At 51.5% G+C, this 27,259-nt stretch overlaps 1 protein-coding gene across 1 annotated transcript; it reads right to left on the bottom strand.

Moving 5' to 3' along the window:
• Positions 1–4,946: 4,946 nt before the first annotated feature.
• On the bottom strand, positions 4,947–19,493 carry ANGPTL4 (angiopoietin like 4). Its single transcript, XM_084614425.1, has 7 exons — positions 18,835–19,493; positions 18,103–18,213; positions 17,369–17,501; positions 10,164–10,277; positions 9,972–10,067; positions 8,570–8,845; positions 4,947–6,956 (listed from the first exon to the last, which is right to left on the bottom strand). The coding sequence occupies exons 1-7, from the start codon at positions 19,321–19,323 to the stop codon at positions 6,778–6,780; spliced, it is 1,398 nt and encodes a 465-aa protein (XP_084470551.1). The 5' UTR covers positions 19,324–19,493; the 3' UTR covers positions 4,947–6,777.
• Between the last annotated feature and the right edge of the window lie 7,766 nt (positions 19,494–27,259).

Here is a 27,259-nt window from a genome sequence, read left to right as displayed (position 1 = left end):
CATTGGGGAAGTGACACAGTCTAGACAGTCAGGAAGAAGACTGCCATTTTGGATGGAGAGACTTTGATAACCCCCAGAAGGGGAGAGCACACATTCTCCTGCACAGAGGGCCAAGTCACGAAGAGAGAGCACCCTGAGTCACAGAGAGAGAGAGAGAGAGAGATGGGTGGCAGTGCACAGGAACGAGTGACAGAAGGGGGCATAGGACCTGGAATAATCCCCAGAGCAGCCAGGAGGTGCCCTAGCAGTGAGTGAACTCTGTGACAGGTAGCACCAGGCTATTGTCCATGCTTTGACTGGGAAAACTAAGCAGCCATGGATTGGGGTCCCTAATGAGCGTAGAGGATGTGGCTCAGTCACAGGATGGTGCAGAAGAGGTCGGGTAGCTGTAGAGGAAGAGCCGTCTGAGGATGACTCATGGCAGGGAGTTCTTCTTTTCTGGGAGAGATGCTGCTGCTAACATGATGCAGTCACTCCTGTGCAGAAAGATGGGCATGAAGGTCATGGGAGGGGAGCCCAGGACATGGAAGAGAAAGATAATAGGAGGGACTCAGCATTAACAGTATAGATGTACTCCAGGGATTGTCTTCTTCTCAGAGAACACATGCTGCCTTTTTCCAGAATAATATTTTCCTGATGACCCTTTGACTTTAGTAATTGATAAGCTGGGGGGCCTTAGGCAGAGAACGTGGGAATACAAGCCTCAGTATATGGTGATTGGCCGACAGCATAGAACACAGCCCACCAATGGTGCCACTGAGCATGTCACCATCTGATCAAGGAGGAGTGATGTACAAAAAGGCGTGGTGCTTAGGGAGGTGGACGTATGGCTTTCGCCTCCCTCTTACACCTCAACAAGGCTCTCTCCGTTCCAGTGAGTTACCCTCCTTCAGGAATCCCTTCTCCTTCCTGCAGAGATCTCCTCAGATGTGGTCAGAGGAGCAGTCTCACAGGAGTACCAGGAAGGAGAGCAGCCATTGCTGCTTCTCACAGATAGGTGGGGATGGCTCCTTGAATGAATGCTTTGCTGTCAAGATGGACACTACTCTGCTCTTGGAAAACCAGTCAGTGATGAAAGAAAAGGAGTACTTGTGGCACCTTAGAGACTAACCAATTTATTTGAGCATAAGCTTTTGTGAGCTACAGCCCACTTCATCGGATGCATGCTGTGGAAAGTGTAGAAGCTATTATATGTCTAATAACCCAGCCATTGAATCAAGTACTCCTGTTCTTTTTGCAGATAGAGACTAACACCTGGATTCACAGGTAGCTCACAATTTTATTGTGGGGATGTATGGTCTGCAGCTGTGTGTGTTCTTTGCCCAGTGTCCTGCAAGCTTTTTCTTAACCATTGCCAGTGCAGGGTGGAAGGAAACAAGAGAGAAGAGACCGGGGGGATTTGCTGTGGGTGAAGAACAGGTGTTGAGGAAATGCCAACTTCCAAGAACAACTCTGATGAGGACTCAAAAATCCTAAAGTCAGGCTTGCTAGCCAGGAGTATCACCACTTGTTAATCTTCTCACTGTGGACCTCCGTACAACCTCTGTGTCAGCACGAGCCCCGGGGAAGGGCTGCCGTGTGAAGGAAGCGACAGTTCTGTAAATAACAAATGACTGTTTGGCGTGAAGGTGAAGCCAATGGGAGGAAGTGTCTGGCACCTCCATCCCAGGGACTCAGAAGCTGCAACGTGAGGAGGCATTTTGTTAATGGGAGATGTAAAAGTAGTCAGCTGGACTGAGACACAAACATAGCAAACATAGCCCCTAACAGCACTTCTTCCCTCTCATATCCTGTCTAAACTGGGAGAAGAAACCTCCTGCCCTCAAACATGATTTTTGAGGATGGATCTAGCAGTTTAGTTCCTGTCATAGTTTCAGGGTAACTGCACCTGTATTTTGCTCTGTGTGGAGCCTCAAGGGCACCTACCTAAGGTTTCTGGCCCCCAGCTGTTATTTCTCTTGGGTGGAGACCTGTGTGTCTCTCTCTCCCTTCTGATCAGTGTTTTAAGGCTGTCCATCTTCCTGCCTTACACTGTGATATCCCCAGCAAGCCAGCATGCCTAAAGGTAGCACCTGCGCTTTGCTCTCTCTCCAAAGGCAATGAACAGTGTATTGCCAGCAGGTACAAGGTACCTCCCAGCTCTGTCTGAGCAAGCACACTGAGTCCTAAGGTAAAAGCATTGCAAAGGAAACATAAAAACAATAGAACCATAGAAGATCCGGGTTGGAAGAGACCTCAGGAGGTCATCTAGTCCAAGTCCCTGCTCAAAGCAGGACTAAAACCAACTAAATCATCCCAGCCTGGGCTTTGTCAAGCCAGGCCTTAAAAATCTCTAAGGATGGAGATTCCACCACCTCCCTCGATAACCCATTCCAGTGCTTCACCACCCTCCCAGTGAAAAAGTTTTTCCTAATCTCCAAACTAAACCTCCCCCACTGCAACTTGAGACCATTACTCCTTCTGTCATCTGCTACCACTGAGAACAGTCTAGATCCATCCTCTTTGGAACCCCCTTTCAGGTAGTTGAAAGTTCCTATATGCATGCTTAGAGCTTACCAGAAGTCGCCCATCACAGGGCCCTGGTAGGCCAAAATCTTATGGGGCCCCCTTGGGCAGAAGATCCTGTCTGTTAGCTGTACTAGAAAGAAGACCCTGCGTCAGTTTAAATGCCATTTATTTAAGCCTAAAGCCCTTTCTTTGTTTTCCTAGTGTCTGGAAGCCTAGTTTGAACTAGTATATGGAAACCTCTGCGGTGGGTGATACTGCTCTGGAGGGGCTTAAAACATGAGTGATTCACCACACCAGTGTCACACTTGATCTGTCCGTGACCACTGCCTCGAGGCCAGCCTATTGACTCCAGCCAGCCTTGACTCTGAGGGCCACGGAGTTCTTGGCCTGCACAGTTTGTATTAGCAGCCCCACATCACTCCCATCTACCCACCTCTCACTGCACCCCTCAGGACTCATTGAGGCTTCTGTCCCTGAGGACTCTGTATGGTCGCCTCCCCTGGCGACATGCTCCACCTCTCTAGCATAGAACAGCTCATGCATTGCTCTACAATCAGGGGCCATGTAGGCACCTGAACCAAACTCATGGCAGGGGAGTGAAGGAGAACTGATTTTCTGCTACACACTATTACTCATTTTAAAGCCTGGATCTAGATTCTGTTACCACTTTTAAATTCTTGGGGGGTTTTGAAGCACAGCTGTCAGTCAGATAAACACTTCTCTATCCAAGGCAGAGAACCTATTCTGAGGGAAGAGTAGTTTGTTCACAGGTGGGAAAACAAGCCACTCTTTCCAGCAAGGCTGCGGAGCTTTGTGCCCCACGGGGGAAGCGGTTCACTAGAATTCAGAACACTCTCGTGCTGCATGACTTGTGCTGCAGTCCTTAGATGGAAGCTGCTACATAAATGCTTTCTTAAATTAATTGTTATAAGGCCACAGCATCAGATATCAACTTGGTGCTGCCCTGTTTCCTGGGAAGGGGGCATTTCATATCCATGGTTGTGAATATTTGGAATATCAGGAATATTTGAAATGGCCCTTTCCTCAGTAGCACTGCATGTAGTGTCATTTCTCTCATCACCAGAGGGAGCCCTCATCTTTCATTTGGACTTGAAGATCAAACTAAAATCAGAATTCAAAGTGTGCATTGGAAAATAGATGAGGAGGGATTCAGAGGGAATTCTAGTTAAGAGTCCAGGTACTTCCCCTTCCTTGTTAATGTATGTCACAATAGTGGAATTTCCCAGAGAACGATCCGCACCTGGCTGGGAAGGCCCAGTAACGCACTTAATTTGTGATTAGTCTCTGCCTTGGGGGGGTCTCATCCCTCACAGCAAGAGGTGGAATTGCACCATAGGGTAGATCAGGACCAAGGAATAAGTGAGAACAGCAGATAGTTCTCCAGCTGGTCAGGGTCAGCTCTTTTAGCTAGCTTGCAAGCGTCCCAGTGCTAGTCTTTTGTGAAAGGTTGGACTGTCTGCTAGCTTTGCTCTTTTGGCTGGAGTCTTGCAGAAAGCCAGTTTCTGCACATTAGGGCCCCTGTGCCAGGCAGTAAGTAGCTCACAACGGGAACGATTTCTGGCTGGTGCTGGAAATAAAGGTTGAGTATCACTGGAGCGTAAAGCTGGAAAATTTATTCCAACTGCCACAAAATGAAAATCCAGAAATGAACAGATAAGGGTGCGGCCCTTTCACTGCTCTTTATTCGTAGGAGCATCTTACTTCAGTGAACATAGCACAGAGGGTCTCTAATGTCTTCACACACCCTGGGACTAATTTAGTTTTGAATGAAACCAACACCATCCGCCCCCCACCCCGTATCTATCCACCAACGTGTTATTTCAGAACACAAGGGGGCGTGGATACGTTGCATGGTTTGTATGAGCACTTCCAGGCCAGTAGAGAACTTCAAGCAGCAATTCCGGTGCAGAGTCCAAGCATTTGTTGACTTAAGAGTTTATTCTTTTAACTAGAGACTGGATGCCTGAGACACCAAGTGATGGAGAATCCAACACAGCTCTTGAAAAGCTGCTCCACTGGAAGCAACGTTCAAGTTTGACCATTTCAATTTGTCTAGCTTCAGCTTCTGGCCATTTGATCTTATTTTTCCATTGGCTGCTAGAAGAAACAGCCCTCTGATATGAGAGATCTCCTCCCTGCATAGGTGATTATGGGGGATTGCATTGGCACGTCATGTTCTCTCCAATAAGCTAAACAGATTGAGCTTCCTTAGTTTTACTAAGGCCTGTTTTCCAGACCTTGTCATTCTCGTAGCTTTTCTGAGCCCTCCCCAGTTTTGCCAGACGTCCTTTAACATGTGAACACCAGAACTGACCTAGCATAGTTGGGACCAAGAGGTGAGTCCCTTACATAGCAGTGCACCAGGTGGCCTCCCTCACCTCCTTAGTAGTCCTAGAGCAGAACTCTGAACACATGTGTGAGATTGATCAGGTTGGTGGGTTTTATTGAACGACAACATCTGCAGAAAGTCAGATTTTAGTATAAAAAGGTTAAGAGCTGAAAACAGACAAACTACTCAATTTTTTTCAAACCCAACATTTATAAATTAGACCACACTGTTATTAACGCTGCATTTAAATACAGAAGCAAATTAAACAGAAAATTCATTAAAAAGATCCAGCATTCTACAAATGACTATTTACAGTATTCAGCAGCTAAGAGCTCTAGCAAGTCAGTCAATATGACTCAAATAGGGCAGGATACTTGGGAACACCCAAGAGGGAAACTTGGCCTGTAACAGTTTTTCAGTGATCACCACTTTACCCAGGGTCTCCCCAAAGATCAGACGCACCCCACCACACCTGCTCCCCGCCTCTAAGATACTCTGGGAAATCCTCAAATCCAGTTGCTGAAGATACCAGAATAATCTGTGCAGTGTTTAGGGGCAGACACCATGTGCGATTGATGCTGCTCCCAGCATCTTGAGTGAACTCTACTGGACCTCACCTTTCAGAGAGAGTGTTTCAATTTCAGGTCACAGCCAGGGGACAGGGTCTAGTCCACACTGGGATTTTGGAATCTTTCAAGAAACTAAACCTCCAGGATAAGGTGAAGGAAGAGATGCACAGCCCTCGCTGGGAATTCAGGGTGGAGAGGCGGGGTTGGGCCCATGCCCAAGGGCATACTGTCCCTCATGCCACTCTAGCAGCTGTTCTAGCTGACTCGGAGCAGCACTGGTAGGCTCTCCCTGAAGCTCAGGATTCACAGAGCCAAAACAGACATCTATGATCTAGTCTGGTCTCCTGGTAACAGGCGATTGGGGGAATTACTGGGTGAAATTCTGAAACTGTTCTTCCCAGGTGGGGAGGCCAGGAAGGAGGAGTTTCATGTAATCTTTGAGGATGAAGAAAGCTAGATGGGCCTCAGTCCCTGCTCCTCAAGAGGGGCCCCCAGAACCTTCCCCTTGGAGGAAAACAGTCAAATGGGGTTTAAGTAACTGAGGAGAGAGGGGGGCAGCTGGGCAGAGGTCATGAGAAGCAAGGTGTCAGACACGAGTTATATTTGCTGCTGCGTGTAACTGACCTGCCATGGCTGGAGGTGGGGCAGAAGAGGAGGGTCTCTAGTCAGCTGTTCTGGGGGGAATGGGATGGGTTTTGGCAGCAGCACTTGACCACGGCTCCAAACCTCAGAGCCCAGCAGGGAGCTATCCTAGAAGAAAAGCCTGACAGTGTCAGCAGCCTCTTGGCTCATGGGGGCTTTGTGAACCTCCTCCAGTTGGAAATCCCTGTGAGAGGAGAGGAGTAAGGTGGCACATGGGCCCAGAGTACAGCTGTTCTATCTAGGTTATAAGAGGACCCTATTCACCTCACCTCTCCCCAGCTTCAGTGCTGGGACCAAGCGAGCCCCTTGAAAGCACAGTGGCTTTAACAGCAAAGGTAACTGATCAACTAAGACTTAGGACAAAGCTTTGTACATCATTGACTCGGACAGCAGCAGCACTGGTCTGTGACTGCTCCCCCAGCTTGTGCATTCCACAGTAACCCTTCTCCCTGTTCAGGGCTACTCGCCCATTCTGGGAGCTCCCATCCTTTGAGTTCATTGGACCCCGGTAACACTAAGTGGTTATACCTACAGGAAGAGCCTGTTGCTGCATTGCTCCATGCTAGACTCTGCCAGCTAAAGAGCTGCTAATGTGAGGAAAGGTTCCTCTCTGAACTGTCACTGAGGGTTGCATTTCTGGTTTCTGTAAACACCAAGTTACAGAGCTGCAAATCTGCACTTCTTTTAGTCTTTCAAGTGGCAGTTAGGTTAGGATTGTTCCAGCTCTGTGGGTTGGATTTTCAGGGTGGTAGATTTCAGCGGGTAATACCTCCCTTTCCATGTCTTCCAGAAGATGCCCTGTTTCCGCTCATGCCTCTGGCGGGGGATGGAGTGGAAGTACTTTCCGTTGAGGTTAGCATGGCCACAGGTACTGAACCACCAGCCTCCTAGAAGGAAGGAAGAAAGGAAGAGGCAGATTTCAGCCAATGGGAATTCTCACAGCTAAAAAGTCCCATAACAGGGCAAGAAAATCACCCCAGATTCAGAGCTATTGCTTCACCCTCCCTTCGAAGCACAGTCTGCCCCTGCTGAGCTTTGGAAAGTTAAGAGACCTGAAGTGTGTACATGACATGTGTTTCAGAGGGTCCCATGCTCCAGGGAATTCCAACACTACTTCCAGGTCTGAAGGAGATCAAGCCATGCAGGCAGCTAGGCCTGCATGGCCATCAAAGAGGCCAGATTAATGCAAATACTTTATAGCCCCATACCAGTCATATGGAGCCCTAGGTGGTAGGGCAGATCCATTGATGCAATAGGACGCGTTATTAGTTCCATTTTGCAGTTAGGGAATACAGGCTGAATTGCAGCAACTTGCCCAGTGACACCCAGCATGGAGGGAGGAGGGGGGCATATGTGCAGGCAGGGCCGATTCTAGGATTTTTGCGGCCCCAAGCAAAAAAAATTTTGGCCACCCCAGCTTTTTTTTGGCGCCCACCTGCCCCTGGCTCCGCCCCTTCCCCAAATCCCTGGCCCCGCCTCCTCCCCCGGGCATGCCACATTCCCCCCTCCCCACCCCCCTGCCCAAGCTCACCTCTGCTCTGCCCGCTCCCCTGAACACCTGGCAGCTCTGCTTCTCCCCCCTCCCTCTCAGGCGAGGGAGAGGCAGCGTGTTCAGGGGAATAGGTGGAACGGAGGTGAGCAAGGGTTGGGATGGGAGTGCAGGAAGTAACCGGGGGGAGAGGGGGGGGTGTGGCCCCAGGAGACAGGAGCAGACTCCTGGATGGATAGGGTAGGTGCGTTACACCGCTAGCAGAGCTAGCCTTGTGGGAAATGCCACCGTTTTGGTTCACACGGGTCGTCTGTTTCATCTGTATTCAGGTTACAGTTCAAACAAGCCAAACATTCAGACATAGGTGAATTCGCGTGTTAAGTCCATGAACTGGCCTCCTCCTTTGCTTGGATAGTTTGAGTCACTGGGAACAAGCTGGGCCAAGTTATGACTTTGTAACAGAACCTGGAACCATGAGAACGTCACCTGGTTTCAGGTTTGATTAGAGTTGCTCGCACAGCTCCCTCTGTGGAGCTCATGGTCCCATCCCCATGGAGGAGGAGGATGGCGAGGCAGGCGACAAGGTCAGAGTCAAAATACCCAAATGGCCGTTTTTCACCAGTGCCATCTGCCCCAAGCTGTCGAAAGCAGAGTTCAGTTCGCATTGCGCCAAAACAAGGAGGGTCTTACACTGGAAAAGGAGAGCTAGGCTTCAAGCAGCTTGGGGCAGATGGAGGAAGACCTACCCACCAAGAGAAAGAATCATAGAATATCAGGGTTGGAAGGGACCTCAGGAGGTCATCTAGTCCAACCCCTGCTCAAAGCAGGGCCAGACCAAGTACTGCCCCCCCCTTCCTTTTTTGGCCCCAGATCCCTAAATGGCCCCCTCAAGGATTGAACTCACAACCCTGACTTTAACAGGCCACTGCTCAAACCACTGAGCTATTCCCCCCCCCCCCCACAACAGACTCTTGCTTAGGAACATAGCACCTTGCCTTTGCCAGTACTAACCTGACAGGTGCTTGGCACAATTAGTGTCAGCTTTGAAATCGTTGTCCTGATCTCGAGTGGAGAAGGGCAGCTGTCTGAAGTCCCCAAGAGCATTTTTCAGCTCTCCTGACACAGGTCCAAGGAGACTGAGTGTGTAGGCGGTGTTCTCTCCACCCAGGCTGAATAGGAACTGAATAAGCTGAGAGTTTCCTTCCCAGTCTTGCAGCTCAATTGAAAGATTGTACCTTCCCTCTTGGACAATGTGGTATATTTTCTCCAGGCCCAACCAGAAATCACCTGAAACAAGGAACTTTGCATGAGTTGGCATCACACACAAGCGCTATGCAAATCAAGGAAGATGTTAGCATGCAGTGCTAGGATCACTCCAGATTCTCTGGTGAGCACAATGTGCCTAGGGAGGTCAGTGGGTGCATGCACCCTTGTGTGGTGAACTTCATAGAATATCAGGGTTGGAAGGGACCTCAGGAGGTCATCTAGTCTAACCTCCTGCTCAAAGCAGGACCGATCCCCAATTAAATCACCCCAGCCAGGGCTTTGTCAAGCCTGACCTTAAAAACTTCTAAGGAAGGAGATTCCACCACCTCCCTAGGTAACGCATTCCAGTGTTTCACCACCCTCCTAGTGAAAAAGTTTTTCCTAATATCCAACCTAAACCTCCCCCACTGCACCTTGAGACCATTACTCCTTGTCCCGTCATCCGCTACCACTGAGAACAGTCTAGATCCATCCTCTTTGGAGCCACCTTTCAGGTAGTTGAAAGCAGCTATCAAATCCCCCCTCATTCTTCTCTTCTGCAGACTAAACAATCCCAGTTCCCTCAGCCTCTCCTCATAAGTCATGTGTTCCAGTCCCCTAATCATTTTTGTTGCCCTTCGCTGGACTCTTTCCAATTTTTCCATATCCTTCTTGTAGTGTGGGGCACAAAACTGGACACAGTACTCCAGATGAGGCCTCACCAATGTCGAATAGAGGGGAACGATCACGTCCCTCGATCTGCTGGCAATGCCCCTACTCATACATCCCAAAATGCCATTGGCCTTCTTGGCAACAAGGGCACACTGTTGACTCATATCCAGCTTCTCGTCCACTGTAACCCCTAGGTTGCCTAGCCATTTGGTTCCTAGTCTGTAGCGGTGCATTGGATTCTTCCGTCCTAAGTGCAGGACTCTGCACTTGTCCTTGTTGAACCTCATCAGATTTCTTTTGACCCAATCCTCCAATTTTGGCCCAACTTCCTCAATCCCTTCTCAGCCAGCTGTGCCCACTCGTCCAGCTGGGTGTTCTGCTGCATGAAGATCTTTGGTCCATCTCTGGGAGGGCGGGGTAGCGTGGGCATGGAATTTGCCTGCTGATCTGGAAAAGCTAAAATAAAAAGAATAAAAGTCTTCCATCATCTGCTTACCGCTAAGGTCTCCAAAGCCATTCCTGTAGGCTTCCCAAAGCTGGTCGAAGTCCATGGAGCCATCCAGACGCCTCTGAATCACCGTCCAGCCACCTTCTGCGGGTGGAAGAGATTGTTCCTTTATTTCAGTTCTGTTATTTCCAAGAACAGTTTGCAGAACTCAGAATGGCCTAGGGTGCTCCCCTCACTTACCAGCAGTCATGTCACAGTAGACTTTGAAAGGCTGAGATCCAAAGGGCTGGATCTGAAACACACCACTGCTTCTCTCCCCTGCCAGGAAGAGCTGCTGGCAATCCAGCGGGAGCTCTGCAAAAAGACAGAGGGGGAATTTAGAAGAAGCTGTCTCAGCATGCTACTCTCAAACAGTTTTGTTCACACCACAATCCTAGCAGCTACACACTTCTACAAATGAGCCCAGCTTAATCACCACTTTGAATGCTACAGCTAGAGATGGTTTGTACAGCACCTAGCACAATAGGGTCTGGTCCATGATTAGGGCTTTTCGGTACTACGGCAATAAAAGAAGTAATAAAAAATAAAGCCCTAAAATTTTCCAAGGCATTTATCTCCAGGCCCTTGGGCTTGTTTCATTTTGTACAGAAGTTACTACAGGACTCAAAGAGCCCAGGTAAATAGACACCTACAGCCAACCAGAGAACAGGGCCAAGTGTGTAACCCAGGAGGAGGAGCTGGTGAGACAGGTCACATGAGCTATGCAGAGTCTGCAGACCAGGGGCAAACAGGTAGCAGCATGGTGCGGCTTCCAGACATTATCTCTAATGAGGCTAGATCGTAGGAAGGGGTAATGCTCCTTTCCCCCCCACCCCACCCTTGCAGAGGGCAATAGCTGCAGAATATTGTTCTAACTCACCCAGACTACCACTAATGCACAAACTGCTTGCAAGTTCCATCTAGCTCTCAGATGGGACTGTAGTCATGCCAGCTACTCACAGCATTAGGAAGACGTGCTGCCGGATGGCCTAGTGCATGGCTTGTTGACTGACACAACAGCAGGTGCGGATCAGAGACCATGAGCATACAGTGACCCTTTTGCCCAAAGCCCCTCATAAGACCAATGCCCCCATAAGCAATGAATAGGGGGAAGTGTGGGACCAGGCACAACCCTGGTGGGACTCCCAGTTGCAGGCCAGGACTGGCTCAGACACGGAGAGGGCTGCCCTGCCAGGGCCCGTGGGAAGTCACCAACCCACAGCTGCCACTAAGGCCACTGGCCAGAGGCTCTGACTGTTCCCTGCAAAGCATCAGCAAGACTAATTGTAAACAAAGAGAAGTTCTGCTCCTCCTCTCCCCAGATGCCTGGACTTTGGCCTCGGCTTTACTGTAACTGCCAGCAAATCACCATTTCAACAGAACTGGTAAAAGTCCATTGGGAGCAATCAACAGGCCTAAGAAGAATCCAGTTATAAAACCTGAGTCGAAAGGACAGGAAGGTGTCAGGACATGCAGGGACTTTACCCAGCTTTGCAGAGCATCAAGGAACAGCCACAAAATCAAACAGCTCTTTGTCTGCCTGCAACAGGTGGCAAGAGCCCCTTTCCTAGCACCTCCCCAAACAAAGTGAGGTCTGTTCCTAATGTAGCTGCCTGGGGGAAGCTGGGACAGTGCCCTTTGCATTCAGCTTTGAAACATATTGTCTTTGTTCCCTTGAGCTGCAGGGACAAAAAAAATATGTCTAAATGAAGACAGCCCCCTCCTTTGGGTTTGGCGAACTGGAGCTTGGATTCTTGTGCAGCTGCCATAAGCACAAGTTCAAGAGGAACTGCAGGGATGTGAGTGTAAACATGAACTTTCCCCCACTTCCTTTGCCTTGTTCCTCCACTGGGGAGCGCAGGAACTTCGTTCTCAGCACTGAGCTCCCAGGCCTGGAGGGGTTTTACTGTAAAGCAATGTACAGTATGTCTTGCATCATACAAAGTAGCTGAGCTCTGGTAGGGGATGAGCAGCACTTCACACAGCTATTGGGGTTCCAGAGAGAAGCTAGCCTTGCACTGAGGGCTCAGAGAACTCTCTAGGCTCCAGCTCAGAAGGCCCCGGGGGTGGCACTGGACTGGGCTCTGAACTGGCTCCACTGTGCTCCAGCCCATGCTGGAGCCATCTGTCGGGTTTGGTGCAGAGGGCTCTGGAAACGGAGGGACTGCAAGGGAGCATACTCTCAGCAAACCCTCACTTCAGCCTCACACCCCCATTTAGACAGGTTTCAGAATAGCAGCCATGTTAGTCTGTATCCATAAAAAGAAAAGGAGGACTTGTGGCACCTTAGAGACTAACAAACTTATTAGAGCATAAGCTTCCGTGAGCTACAGCTCACTTCATCGGATGCATTCAGTGGAAAATACAGTGGGGAGATTTTATATACACAGAGAACATGAAACAATGGGTGTTACCATACACACTGTAACCAGAGTGATGAGGAAAGGTGAGCTATTACCAGCGGGGGGGGGGGGGGGGGGGGAGAAGGACCTTTTGTAGTGATAATCAAGGTGGGCCATTTCCAGCAGTTTACAAGAACAGGAGCAGGGGAAATAAACAAGGGGAAGTGAGCTGTAGCTCACGAAAGCTTATTGGTTAGTCTCTAAGGTGCCACAAGTCCTCCTTTTATTTTTAAGGGAAATAGTTTTACTTTGTGTAATGACACATCCACTCCCAGTCTTTATTCAAGCCTAAGTTAATTGTATCCAGTTGGCAAATTAATTCCAATTCAGCAGTCTCTCCTTGGAGTCTGTTTTTGAAGTTTTTTTGTTGAAGAATTGCCACTTTTAGGTCTGTCATTTAACACAGCCCCCCAGTGGAAGGGAGGTAAGCAGGACGGGGCTGTCCCCCAGCAGGGAGGGAAGGATGCTGCTCTCCCCCCACTCCCCCAATGCTGGGGGTTGGGTGGGACGTGGGGGTCCTCTTTCCATTCCCATCTCTTGGGGTGCTGCTGAGAAGGTTCTGTTGCTGCCCTCACAGGAGTGAGATTTTCAGGAATCTTCCCCCCCTGAATGTCCATTTGCTCCCTGTGCTGGCCCCGAGCTCTTGCTGTCAGAGCTCAAGCTGAATGCTACAAAGAGTATTGCTAAGGCCTCTCCCACCTTAGTGTCTGGGCAGCAGGTCCAATGGGAAGTGCAAGAAGCAGCACTTGGTGCCAGCCACTCTCCATGTGCCCAGGCCAGCAGACAAAAGAGCCCCTCCCAAACTCCACCGAGCACCCCACCCAGTGGGGTCACACTGTGGGGTTGTTGTTTTTAATATAAAGCAAGTGACACCAAGATGCTACAGGGATGGAAACCCCTGTCCAGGCTTTAAATACCACTCTCTGCGAAAGGCAGATGCCGGGATAAGGGCTCCCCGCAGCCTCCTTGCACCCGCCCCCCTGCTCTGACATCAGCATCTGAGTCTGAAGTAGGGGAAAGGTTAGCCCAGCCTGGGAACGTGCTGGGGGAGGGGTTTCTTCCCAAAACAATGAAGCAAGCCTGCTCCGGGGGAAGGGGGAGGGACGGTTAGAAAGGACTGTTAACTTTCACCCAATTTCCTTCCAGCCAATCACCGTGCTGCCTTTCTGATCAGCCATGCTCCCCCCTCCCCCAACCCACGTGGGTCGCACCCGACTGTCATAATAGCTATTTTCTTGCTAAGGTCTGAACTTTCACCTAGTTGACTCTTTGGGCAGGTTACTCCTCCTCCCTCCCCCATAACACCATGAAACCAGATGCCCTGAGCAGAGGCGAGGTGGTGGGTTGACAGCTGAAATCACCATTCACCAAGGAGGTGCAGCAGGGTAACCTCTCCCCACGCAAGCCTGCACAGACGCCAGCGTTCAAACAGGCGGCCGAACGCTGGCCGTCATGCACCGGCCTCTCGGACTAGCATCAGCACTTGGGCTGGGCCATCAGAGCCAGGTCCCACCAAGTCATTCATAGACAAGACCAGGCTGGACCAGGCCAGTCCAGAGGCGAGCTACCAGATAGGGTGACCAGATGTCCCGATTTTATAGGGACAGTCCCGATTTTTGGGTGTTTTTCCTATATAGGCTCCTATTTCCCCCCACCCCCGTCCTGGTTTTCATACTTCTGTCTGGTCACCCTGCTACCAGAGGGGCTGTTTAGTCATGTCAGGGTTGTGACAAATAGCACCAAACCACAAAACTCACTCACCTAACCTTCATCCCGATCCTGCCCCAGCTCACTCTGCTGGGCCAAGCAAACAGGATCTGGAGAGAGGGCTGAGGAAGGGGCTGGGGTTCTTAGTCTTATCCATTACTTTAGTTTGTCATGGGCTGGATGCAGGCACTGACCAGTCATCCTAAAGCTTCTGACCAGCAGAGTGGCGGATGCGTGTCTCACACAGGGCCAAACACAGGTGAGTCAGCAGAAATTACGGCAGGGTGGGCTTGCCTCCCAGTCTAGGACGTAGACCCAGGGGCTAGAAGAAATCACATGCCGCATTTTCTCAGGACTACTCACTGCTTCCCTCTCTAATCTGACCTAACTATCTGCAGGAATGATGCCTGGATCTCTTGCCAATCCATAAGTCAGGCAGATCACACCACACTGCCCCAGAGAGATTGTTGTTTGCTGGGGCCAAGAATCTTTGAGCAGCTCCTGTTGAACAGTTACCTTCTTGCTGGGCTTTGCCAGATGTACCACTCTGCTCAGCTGCTGCTTTGTTCCCCTGCTGCAGCAGCTACATTCCTAACTAAGTGAGGTGCAGCTAGCTCCATAACCTCAGCTCATTTTGCTTTAGAAGTCGTAGTTCTGACTTTAGTTTTTAGTGTTGTTAGTTGTGAAGCTTTAAATCCCCCGTGGAAGAGCCTGAGCCCACAGGCTCATAAAAATGAAGAGTGAAGTGTTTATTTAAAAAAAAATAAACCCATAAAGGAACGTTAAAACAACAAAGCCCAGCAGAATTACTCCTTGGATGGCCATGTATTTATGGAACGCGTCAAGCGGAGAGTAAACACTGTTCCTTGAACACAGGATTGCATTCCAGGCTCAGTTGTTCAAGTGTTTCTTTTACTCCCAGTAGGAACTGTTTGCTTTGCTTTCCCCACCCCGCCTTCCCCAACCAAATTATTTTGGAATCCCAGCACTGTTGGGAGACTAGGGTTTAACTTTTGCCTACTTGGCGAGCTGCCAGGGAGGAGAGTGTACGCAGCGTCTGAAGACATGATCCGCCTTTTGCAAGTGATTAAACCTCTTGCTCTTGAGGTTGTTTCAAACTTTCAACTTTTGCACAGTTGACCGAGTGCCATGGAGTCTGTTAACTTGTGTTCACTGGATGTAAATAGAAGGGCCATTCTGAAGTTGCTTAGGGGGCTCATTGCCCACACGACCCCCAGTGCAGCACTGGGGGACGGGCTCTCTATACGCAGGGAGCAGTTCTGGGAACCAACCTTTGGAGTGATGGCTGCTAGGAATGAAGGGAACCAACAGCCCAGGGAGGACACTGGGGCCAGCACTTGCCGGAAGGCTTTCTCCTTGCTGATCACGGCAAAAATTTAATTGCAGTTTCCAGTCAACAAAAGTGATCAGACAAATGAAGAGGAGCTCAAGGTTTGGCCTAAAAGGGGAACCTTGTCCTGAGTGGAACCACCATTGCCATCAACAGAATAAGCATGGCCTGCTCCACAGTGAAAGAGACCCAAGGTTCTGTAACTGTTGGTCCTGCTGACCAGTCTTTGCCACAGCCTGTAATAGTCAGTATGCCCCAGCGTAGAGACAGGGTTAGGGGAGATTCTGCCCTCGTAAGAGCATACAAACGGCCATACTGAGTCAGACCAAAGGTCCATCCAGCCCAGTACCCTGTCTTCCGACAGTGGCCAATGCCAGGTATGAACAGAACAGTCAATCAAGTGATCCATCCCGTCTCCCATTCCAAGCTTCTGGCAAACAAAGAGGATAGGGACACCATCCCTGCCCAGTCTCATGCCAGCCATGTAAGGCAAGGGCAGAGGGGAACTTGGGAAAGGTTTTTAAGAATGTGGTGCTCTAGTTTGCTCCTCATTGTCCTAATATAGAGGACTTTGGTTCCAAGAACCCAGTGTGACCAATGGCTAACCCAACTCAACTGAAAGCTGGCTGGAAGTTCCCCACATGCAGCATGCTATATTTTGGGCTCTCCCTGTCTGCATTCGTCTCTTATGCTCTTTGTTCTCTGCCTAGCCCCTGGCTCTGTGTTTTGCTCTTTCAGGGGCAGCAGCAACCAGATAATAGCACTTTCTGCTTTCAGTCTTCCCACATGCTAACTAACTAGCCCCCCTCTGAAGCCATTCTGCCTGGAGACCCTCCTGTGCTTGACAGAGGAAACCCACTTGCCTTCTAGATCGTTCTTATTTGGATCAGACCCTTTACGCAGCCAGCCGGAGAGCCTAGTCATTTCCCTAGTCTGCACAGAGCTCCTGTCCGGGGAACAGCCTGCAGTGCATGGCCCAACAAGCCACTAAGCCACTCATCTTGGTCCTGCTTCCACTGAATTCAGCAGGAATATGCAGTGTGATGGAAGCAGAGCCAGGCTCTTTGTGCAGCCTGAAGGAGGTTGCTCCAAAGGTCACAGGCCCAATGAACGTGCGCGCGCGGGGAATTGTTCAGCAGTCCAGAGCACTAATCTGGGACTGGGATTCAAAACCCTGCTCAGCCACAGGCTTCCCAGGTAAGCCTCCAGCTCCCTGCACCTCACTCCCCCTCTGTGCAGTGGAGACAGCCTCAGCACTTCCCTGTTCATGGGGGTGTTGGATGGTGAGGTGTTCAGACCCCAGAGTTCAGAGTAACAGCCGTGTTAGTCTGTATTCGCAAAAAGAAAAGGAGGACTTGTGGCACCTTAGAGACTAACCAATTTATTTGAGCATGAGCTTTCGTGAGCTACAGCTCACTTCATCGGATGCATACCAGAGTGACACAGGTAGATAGAACCACAGCTTCCCATCTATTGCCTGTCCTTCGCTAGTGGCAGATGAACCCCACCCCCACACTGAGGGATACAGGATATGGGAAGACTCCCCAGTTGCATTTCAACCCCCAGATAGAACAAGATACCTCTGCACAAACCCAATGACCAAGTGCTACCACCCTGGCCTGCCAGCCTCATTCAGCCACTTCATCCATTTAGCTACATGCCTTCAGGCAGAATTAATCTGCCTCCCATGGGCATTCTCCATCTGAGGCTGAAAGACTCCTGTAAAATCCTTAAATCCCTGCCCAACTGGATCCTTGGATCCCTGCTAGATCCTGGATGCCAGACCCTGACCACACAGCAGATCCTTCCAGTTCCACTCAACTCCCGTGAAAGCCAATTTCACATCCTGAATCAGGACAATTGAACCTTTTGTTTCTGGGCTGTAGCTGGAACTGCTGACAGGCCGACTCTGCTCACAGGGTGGGAGGGAGGTGACAGATACTCACTCTGTGGCTGTGCAGGTTCCACGCTGGTGTTTTGGCTCTGGTTGGTGGGTCTGATGTTTTTCTTCAGGTCTATCCTCCACTTTAGACTCTGAGTTTTGTTGTCCTTAAGATGCAGAGGGATCAACAGATTGACCTGTGCCAAAAGCATGGACAAGTTAGCGACTTTTATGGAGCAGACTTGAAACACTGATCCATAAGTGAGCTGGTCTGCAACCCAGAGCAGTTAGGGGTGACACTGCCTGCCTGCTCCAGGATCAGCCCCGAGTGATGGCTGAACTCACCTGGGCAGATTATACAACCTGTCTGGGGCTCGGAGCGCCTGTGGTTTTGTACAGCCGTGTCAGCCAAGAGTTTATTTTGCAAACAAAGTAAGAGGTAGCAGAGCAGAGCACCTCAGGTCTAGGCCCAGGTCCAATCTATCTGAACCCCCTCCCCCGCTTCAGAGGGTGAGGGGGCTTGGATAAAAGGTTCCCACTTCTAGCCTTTGATCCTCTGGGTCAGACACACACAGAATTTTGTGCAAACACAGCAGGCCCTTTTAAAGCCCTGTGAAGCTAAAGGATTCCTTCTACCGTCCCATGACAGCGATGAAGCCCCTGGGCTGGGTCCTGAATTATTAAGTTAGATTAGGCTCTCAAGAGGCTCCCAGCCTGCGGCCAGCGTTTGCTGGTGTCCGTCTCTGCTCCCTAGTTGAACCGCTACTAACATTCAGGAAAAGTCCCTGCGGAACTTACTTTGCTCTGCAGGCTTTTAATCTGCAGGTTCTGCTTGTCCAGCTTGTACTGCTGCTGTTTGACCTTCTGCAAAAGCGCCTCGATTCTCCTGTTCTGAGCATCCATTAGGGACTAAAATGCAAAGAAAACGATGAGCTGGCAAACCCCTGTCCCCGCTGCCGGGCGAGGGTCGCTCTGGGGGCGGGCGGGCCCGGCTCTGCCCCACGTTTGCCCAGCTCCGAGATCAAGGCTGGGAATCCCCCAGGCTACTTTTGGTTTTTCTGCCTCTGGCGGCTCGTCCGGCACGTAGCGCATGAAGCGCTCAGTTGACAGCTCAGCCCGCCGGCCCCAGCGGCCTCCCCTTCCCGGCAGCAGCCCCCAGGAGAGGTCAAGGCGTCGGCGAGAAGGGAGCGGCAGCCAGCCTCGCCGGGTCGGGGGCTCACCCAGACCGCGGTCCCTGGGAGAGCGGCGAGCGGCCCGGCACGTGTACGCTCCCCTCCCCCCGGCCAGGGAGCGCGGGGGGACCCTCCCCGGCCAGGGAGCGCGGGGGGACCCTCCCCGGCCAGGGAGCGCGGGGGGACCCTCCCCGGCCAGGGAGCGCGGGGGGACCCTCCCCGGCCAGGGAGCGCGGGGGGACCCTCCCCGGCCAGGGAGCGCGGGGGGACCCTCCCCTCCCCCCCCTCCCCCCCCCCCGGCCAGGGAGCGCGGGGGGACCCTCCCCTCCCCCCCCCCCCCGGCCAGGGGCGCACTCACCTGCAGCGTGCCCAGCTCCGTGGCACTCTGGTTCTCCGAGGGCCGCCCCTGCAGCACCTGCCGGATCTTGCCCTCGAGCTTCTCCAGCCGGCCCTGGATCTCCGCCTTGTCCCCGGCCATTTGCTGCAGCTTCTCGCGCAGCGCCTCGGAGAGGCTGAAGAGCTCCTGGTCCTTACCCTGCAGCTCCCGCACGGCGGCCCGCAGCTGCCCGCCCTGCTCCTGCGCCTCGCGGGTCTGGCGCAGCAGCAGCCCCAGCGAGCCGTTGTGGGCACTCAGCCGGCCGCCCAGCTCCCGCAGCTGCCCCTTGGTCTTGTCCACGTGCTCCTTGAGCCCGTGGCCCAGCTGCAGCAGCCCGTGCGCGATCACGTTCACCTCGTCCCAGGAGGCGAACTGCACCTTCCTCTCCTTGCTGCCGGCCGGGAAGCCGCCCGCCCGGGGGCCCAGCCACGCCGCCGCGCACAGCATCAGGGCTGCCCCCGCCAGCCGCATGGTGCCCGGCGCGTGGGAGCGCAGCGCAGCCGGCCCGGCGCAGAGCGCAGCCCGGGGGCCCGGCGCGTGGGAGCGCAGCGCAGCCGGCCCGGTGCAGAGCGCAGCCCGGGGGCCCGGCGCGTGGGAGCGCAGCGCAGCCGGCCCGGTGCAGCAGCCGGCTCAGCCTAAGCGGAGTAAACACCCAGACCCGGCCGCTCCCCTTTTATAGCCTCCCAGTGCACCTCGCCGCTCTGCTTTGCATAATGACGGGGGAGTGCCCTGGGGAGCGGCCAGGGAGCGTCTCCGGTTTCGCCGCCTGCCTCCCCGCGCAGCGCAGCCTGGCACGGGGAGAGGGGGCTGAGCCCAGCTCCAGGCGTGCAGGCCCCCTTGCCAGCGTGTCTCCCTCCAGGCTGGAGCTGCGGTCTCCCGGGCACGCGGGAGCTCTTGGGGCCGGGCCCTGCTTGGCGTGTGAAGTTGGAAAAGGCCGGGAGCCCCCAGTCCCTACCTGGCGGGAGGGGATGAGCTGCTTCCAAAGGCGGCTCTGGGAGTTCCCTGCTAGGGACCTGCCGCCCCAGCCGCCACCGCCCTCCCAGCCTCGGCGCTGCTCTCCAGGAGCCCGCTAAGAACCGGACGAGGCGTCACCCAGGGGCGCCGCTGTGGGTTTCCTCCCGAGAAGGGAGTACCCCCGAGCGAGCCTCCCAGACACAACCCAGGGAACCGCGCCTTTGCCTGCACTAACCACCACAAAAACACCTTGTGCCCTGGCCCAGTCCCAGCCGTCTTAGAGCAAACCACCGGCAAGACCCTTGGGCCTGGTGGGGAGCCTGGCTCGGCTGCTCCAAGGCAGCCCATGGGGCACGCCTGGGTGTCAGTGACCATGTCACCTCACCCCTGTGAAGGAAAAGCCCCATCAGCTGCAGGCCTGGACCTACCCTGAGGAGGGGGCTGCCCTAGGGCTCCATCTGGATGCTTTGTGCAGGGATAAGGCCTTGTGCCCTTCTCAGTCTCCTTTCCCTGCTAGATTTCAGCTGCATGTTCTCCCCTTTTGGCCCAGGGACTGGCTGGGGTGGGCATGCTGGGGGCAGTGCTGACTGGGGGCACTCCATTGATGGGCATAGCACTGCCCAGCCAGCTCTCTTTTTGGTGAGTTTGGGTGCCCACCCTCTGCCTTGGTACCAGTGGGTTTAGATGGTTCTGTCTCATTCTTGGGGGTGTGAGTGTGTTTGCCCTGTTTTCTGGTGGTTTGGGTGGTTCATAGAGTTTATGGCCAGAAGTTTATGACCATTAGATCATCTTGTCTCACTTCCTGTACATCACAGGCCATTTCACATTGCCCAGTTACCCCTGGATTGAGCTGATAATTTGTGTTTGGCTAAAGCATCTTCCAGAAAGGCACCAGTCTGCATTTGAAAACCTCAGGAGATGGAGAATCCACACTTCCCTTGGTAGTTTGTTCCAATGGTTGATCACCCTCTCTGTTAATAATTTGTGCCCAATTTCTAATGTGAATTTGCCTGGCTTCAGCTTTCAGCCACTTGATCTTATTCTGCCTTTCTCTGCTATATTAAAGAATCCTTAGTACCTGCTGTTTTCTACCAGAGAAGATAGTTATATACTGTAATCAAGCCACTGCCCAATGATTTTTTGGATAAACTAAATAGACTGAGCTCTTTAAGTCTCTCACCGTCTGGCATTTTCTCCAGTCCTCAAATAATGTTTGTGTCTCCTTTCTGCATCTTCTCCAATTTTTCAGCATCCTTTTAAAAACATGGACCCCAAACCTGGATGCAGTATTGCTGTATTGTCTCACAATGCTGTATACAGAGATAAAATGGTCTCCCTGCACCTACTCTCTACTCTCCCACTCATACGTTGCAGGATCGCATTAGCCCTTTTTTGCTACAGCATCACAGTGCGAGCTACTTTTGAGTTGCTTGTCTACTATGACCACTAAATCCTTTGGAGTCCCTGCTTTCCAGGAGACAGAGACCCATTCTGTGGCTGTGGCCGACACTCCTTGTTCTTAGTTGTATAACTGTGCATTTGGCTGTATTGAAAAACATTTTGTTTGAATAGCCCTCAGCTTCCCAGATCACTCTGACTGACTGCCCTGTCCTCAGCAGTAGTTACCACTCCGCCAACCCTTGTGTCATTGACAAACGTTATGAGCAGCGATTTTACATTTACTTCCAGATCACTGATAAAAACATTGAATAGCATCTAGTCCTGGTCCAGGCAGAACCCCACTAGAATCGCCTCTGTTCGATGATTCCCCAACTGTAGATGACAACCACGTTTTTGAGATCTGTCAGTCAGCTGGTTCTTAAGCCATGTAACGTGTGCGCTCGTGATGTGCTATAGAGCTAGGTTTTTAATTGAAATGTTGTGCAGTATTAAGCTAAATGCCAGATGTGAGTCTAAGTATATTGCATCTACGCAATTCGCGTCATCAATCAAACTTGTATTCAGGTAGCCCAGTGGTTTTCAAACTGTGGGCCGTGGCCCCTAGGCTCTGCCCTAGAGGGACATGGAGGAACCTTTGGGGGGGTGAGCAGCGATGCCAGGCAGCTTGGACCAGCTCCGCGCAATGGGGCTCAGGGAGGGAGCTCTGCCACCTCCACCCTGACTCCCCTCAGCAGGCTGGCCTGTGGATCAGTGTCAACATCCACTCCCAGCAGCCCCTGTGCCCAACACTGGCTCCACCCCCAGAGACCATTGCCTTCCCCCACCCAGAAAACCCGAGGTGGGAGGAGCAGGTATTGTGTCCATTTTTGTCTGGTTGCAGGGGAGCGACCAAAAATTCTAACTCAAAGAGGACAGGGTGGAGGGGCTAAGTTCAAAAAGTTTGTAAACCGCTATGTTAGCCAGTGTTAAGGGCATTGCTTGGTTCTTTCTGTTAGGAGAAGTTGATGAGTCAGGCGTTGCTTTGGTGGGGTCCTATTTGTTTACAAAGGGTGTCCACACAGTCCTGTTTCCCTGACCACAGTAGGAACTAACAAGCAGTAGCAGTTTCCATGGTTACTGTTGGCCTCTGCAGTGACAAAGCCCTGGCTAGGGTGATTTAGTTGGTGTTGGTCCTGCTTTGAGCAGGGGGTTGGACTAGATGACCTCCTGAGGAGGTCTAGGGTAGGGAATTGGGGTGCAGGCTCTGGGAGGGAGTTTGGGTGCAGAAGGGGTGAGAGCTTGGGCTCTGGGAGGGAGTTTGGGTGGGGGAGAGGGTCTGGGGTGCAGGTTCTGGGAGGGAGATTGGGGGCTGGAGGGTTTGTGGGGAGGCACCACCCCCACAGCGTCCCATTGGCTGCAGGGGCACTCGGGGCGGGGGCAGAGCGTGAAGGCACAGCCCTGCCCCACCCCGAGGTCACAAGGAGGGGCTGGCAACCACTGGAGCGAGCAGGCAGACGCCACTCAGCTCCATTGTGCTGCCGGGGCCCCTGGTGGGGGGGAAAGCACCCAGGGGGCCCCAGGTGGGGCCAAGGGAGAGACCCAAAACTGCTGGAGCCCTGTGGGCCACATTGGGGAGGCTCATGAGATGCAGATGGCCTGCGGGCCGGGCATTTGAGACCCCTGGCTTCAACCATGTCTGGGATTGATGGGGCTATTAACACCTTCCAGCCTAATGCTTGTAATTTTATGAAATAATGAAATCAGGTCAGTTTGACAAAACCTGTTTTCCATGTTTTGTTGTTTTAATTATATTCCCATCCTTTAATTCCTTATCAGTTGAATCTCATATCAGCCTTTCTGTTATTTTGCCTTGGATTGATGTCGGGCTAATAGGCCTATAGTTACCCAGGTCACCCCACTTACTCTCTCTGAATATTGGAACAACATTAGCACTCTTCAGTCTTCTGAATTTTCCCTGGCATTCCAAGGTTTATTAAAAATGAAACTATGCAGGCCAGAGATCATAGAATCATAGAATATCAGGGTTGGAAGGGACCCCAGAAGGTCATCTAGTCCAACCCCCTGCTCGAAGCAGGACCAATTCCCAGTTAAATCATCCCAGCCAGGGCTTTGTCAAGCCTGACCTTAAAAACCTCTAAGGAAGGAGATTCTACCACCTCCCTACGTAATGCATTCCAGTGTTTCACCACCCTCTTAGTGAAAAAGTTTTTCCTAATATCCAATCTAAACCTCCCCCACTGCAACTTGAGACCATTACTCCTCGTTCTGTCATCTGCTACCATTGAGAACAGTCTAGAGCCATCCTCTTTGGAACCCCCTTTCAGGTAGTTGAAAGCAACTATCAAATCCCCCCTCATTCTTCTCTTCTGCAGGCTAAACAATCCCAGCTCCCTCAGCCTCTCCTCATAAGTCATGTGTTCCAGACCTCTAATCATTTTTGTTGCCCTTCGTTGGACTCTCTCCAATTTATCCACATCCTTCTTGTAGTGTGGGGCCCAAAACTGGACACAGTACTCCAGATGAGGCCTCACCAATGTCGAATAGAGGGGAATGATCACGTCCCTCGATCTGCTCGCTATGCCCCTACTTATACATCCCAAAATGCCATTGGCCTTCTTGGCAACAAGGGCACACTGCTGACTCATATCCAGCTTCTCGTCCACTGTCACCCCTAGGTCCTTTTCCGCAGAACTGCTGCCTAGCCATTCGGTCCCTAGTCTGTAGCTGTGCAGACTAGGGACCGAATCTGTGCAGACTAGGGACCGAGATGTCTGTGATCTCCTTAGCCGGTTCTGTAAGGACTGTTATCGGGCCTACTGATTTAAAAAGGTTTCTCTCTCAAGTAGATGTTGTTTAACACACTTCTTAGTTACTAATGGATTAGAAAGTACTTCATCATCAGGATATACACATATCATCCTGCTTCTTTCTAAACACAGAACAGAAATATTTATTGAACACTTTTTCCCTATTCTTAAGGGCTTGGGTGAGTCTGCCTCATTCTTGATATGTTGTGGTAGTTATGTCCCATTATCAGTGGGTTTGGTGGTTTTATCCCATTCTTGGGGGGGATTGGGTGGTTCTGTCCCATTCTTTATGGGTCTTGGTGGTTCTGGCCTGTTCTTGTGTGTGTGTATGGGGTTGGGTGGGTCTGTTCCATTCTGGATGGGTTTTGGTGGTTCTGCATTGTTCCCAGAGGGTGTTGAGTGGTTCTGCCCTATTCTCCGGTCAGGGGTTGGTTGGTTGGTTCTGTATCAGTATAGTACATCCAGGTGCAGGTGATTGTTGGTGAGAACAGAAGTTGGGGGCGATGAGAAATTATTGTTGCTGGGGAAGCTGCTGGTGCTGAGTTTAACTGAAGGCCATTGTTTTCCCCCAATGAGCATGTGGGCCTGGGCCATAGTGTCTCTGCTGTAGGTTATCTTCTGCCATCAGAAATCAGGGCACAGGCAGGACCCATCAGCACAATGTCCCACAAAGGGAAGGCTTCACCAATCTCTCCCCTCCATCCTGGGCTTGCAGGGTGTTTAGTGCCAGTCAGATTTTGCAATGGGGGAAGTGGTTATTCACAAATATACAAATGAGAGCGGGATGTAAATTATCTGGGTTTTATAGAAGGCTGCACATTACACCATCTCTAATGTTTGCTCAGCAATAATCTCCCACATCCCTTGTGTTGGCCTAATTCCTATTTTCTATCAGGTCGTTAGTGCCTCAGGTCAGCTCTTGATCAATAAATGCCAAAGCCCATCCATTCAAACAACGCTCAGCCAGTGACAGGTCAATGGTTCGAGGTAATGCTGGGAAAAGCATCCCTGGCAGCTGAGGTCTCAGGCTGAGTGGCCGTACAGGATGGCTCTGGTGTCCAAGCTGAGGAGGTGAGTGGATGTGAGCCCCATTTCTACCCCCAGCTGGGGTCACAACTCCCCATGGCTAAATGGAGGGGCCTAACCCACTGTCTTTCTGTTGTAAAAAGGGGTTATGGGCTGGAATAGGCAGAAAGCTGCTGCTCTAGCCTTCCCTTCCCTGCTGCTTCCCTTGGTCTGCGTTCATCATCTCCCAGGCCTTCTCTCCTCCTGTGCCGTCTTTCCATCCCTCTCTCTTGGGTCTGTCTGGTCCACCACCACCCCCCAACAGCCCCCTGGAGCCTGCTCCCTTCTGGATCCTTGCTCTGTGCCTGCAGGAGGAGCAGGTGCTGGGCACAGAGCCCAGGGGTCATTTTATCAACAGGGATTTGTGAAAAAATTTTCAAATATACATTGTTTAACCTCTGGGACGGTTTGATTTCCCAGAGGCATCTCCCAAAAGAGTGGCTGCTCCCTTCTCTCTCCAGTCCCCGGCTCTTGGGTATGTCCCGTGGGGTGGCTGCCTTGAAATCCTCAGCCCCCATGTCCTCAACTGAGTTCTGGGAGGGCCATTATGCAGTGAGGTGAGGGGAGAGGTACCTCAAGTACCTGGCCTGGTCTGCACTAGATTTTTCCCTCCCCAGATTTCCCCATGAAGACGAGGAGCCTCCTGTCCCCTGCCAGGCTCATTCTATATCCTGGGGGTTGTAGTCTGGGGGAGTCACATTCACTGACATGCTCCGAAGCGCAATTTCCCAAGGTCGAGGCTGTCAGGTCAGTCTTGTCAGCAGACTGCACCCTGCCCAAGTGTGTGTGCCAACAGGATAAGGTCTGTAATGTAGCCAGCCCTCAGAGCCCGAGGGCGGCTGGGAGCAGGGGCAGAAACCTGTCTCTCCAGATCTCTGGAAAAGTCTGAGGAGAGAGGAGGGGTGGGCAGGGGACAAAGGGAGAAGGTGGAAAAAGAGAGGAGACAGCAGAAGGAAAAGAGCAAGAAACAAATGACCCAGAACCACCTTGTCTGCCCCCCGCCACTGCCAACACCCAACCACATGAAAATAAGAAAGTGGGGGAGGGATGGCTCAGGGACCCAGAAATGGGGAAAGAAGGAGAAATCAGGGAGATGTCCTGGCCTCTGGGAGGGGGAGCAAAGCCCTGGCTGGGCCTTCTGCATCCCCTCCCCTCCCTCAACAACCCTCACCCCAGCAGCCCTGCCCCCACCAGTCCCCCTCCCATCAAAAAACCCACATTCCCAAAACATTCCTCACCGAAGACCCCTACCCCAAACACCCCCGCACCCTTGCTCCCTCTTTTCTCTCTCTCTCCCTCCTCTCTCTTTTTATCATCAGTCATTTTTTTGGGGGGGGGGAATTTCTACTTTTGAAAATGGCCCAGAAGCTGAAGGAAAAGAAGGAAAAACCCTGAATGAAAAGAAATGATGAATATGATGAAAAAAGGGTGTGGAAAATGGTAAAACATGGTGAACCTCACTGCTTTTCCTGACGATGTTTGATTGTGAAGAAAAGAAGGGAAACCCCTTTTCATTCAAAACCTTTCACCTCACTAGAGTCACTAATAATACTCACTGTCCTTTTGTGTCCGTCCACATGTCCTGAAGATTTCTATTGGTTCTGCAGCTAGACACCAAGTCTGATGCAAAAGGCCCAACTAACAGCAAGACCCACGGAGAAATTCCCTCCAATTCCCCCCCCCCGTGGAAATTGTTCTTCCTTTTTATCCTTTCCCCAGTTTTCCGGTGTTCTTGAGAAAGGGCACCAGGCATGAAAAAGTGTGCTCCTTTTGAGTGTGCAATCAAACAGAGGAATTTGAGGTTCAAATGCATTTAAGCGAGAGTCTCAACAACCTCTCAAGAGCTCACGAAAATAGGAATCAGAGAACACTTGTGGGTCATTGGGACAAACAAAGAAACTCTCTTTAAAGTATCTTATTTGTCTAGGTCAAAGACATCAAGACAAATGAATCCCTGGTGTAAATCCATTGACCTCACCGGAAGATGAATGGATGAATTTGGTTCATATATTTATTCACACTAACTTTTCCCCTGCAGTTTTTTTCTGTATTTTTAGTGCTTGAACTGAAATAAGGGAGATATAATGGAACATACAAAACACTGTTTAGAAAGCACAAAAGTTCTGCATTTTACTTTGTGTGTATTTTACTATTGAAAAGTCTCTGATATGCCAAGAAAA

This window comes from Lepidochelys olivacea (assembly GCF_965140295.1).
Source record: "Lepidochelys olivacea isolate rLepOli2 genome assembly, chromosome: 25".
Classification (NCBI taxonomy): domain Eukaryota; kingdom Metazoa; phylum Chordata; order Testudines; family Cheloniidae; genus Lepidochelys; species Lepidochelys olivacea.
Note: the sequence above shows the minus strand (reverse complement) of the source record. Positions and strands in the feature narration are given on the sequence as shown.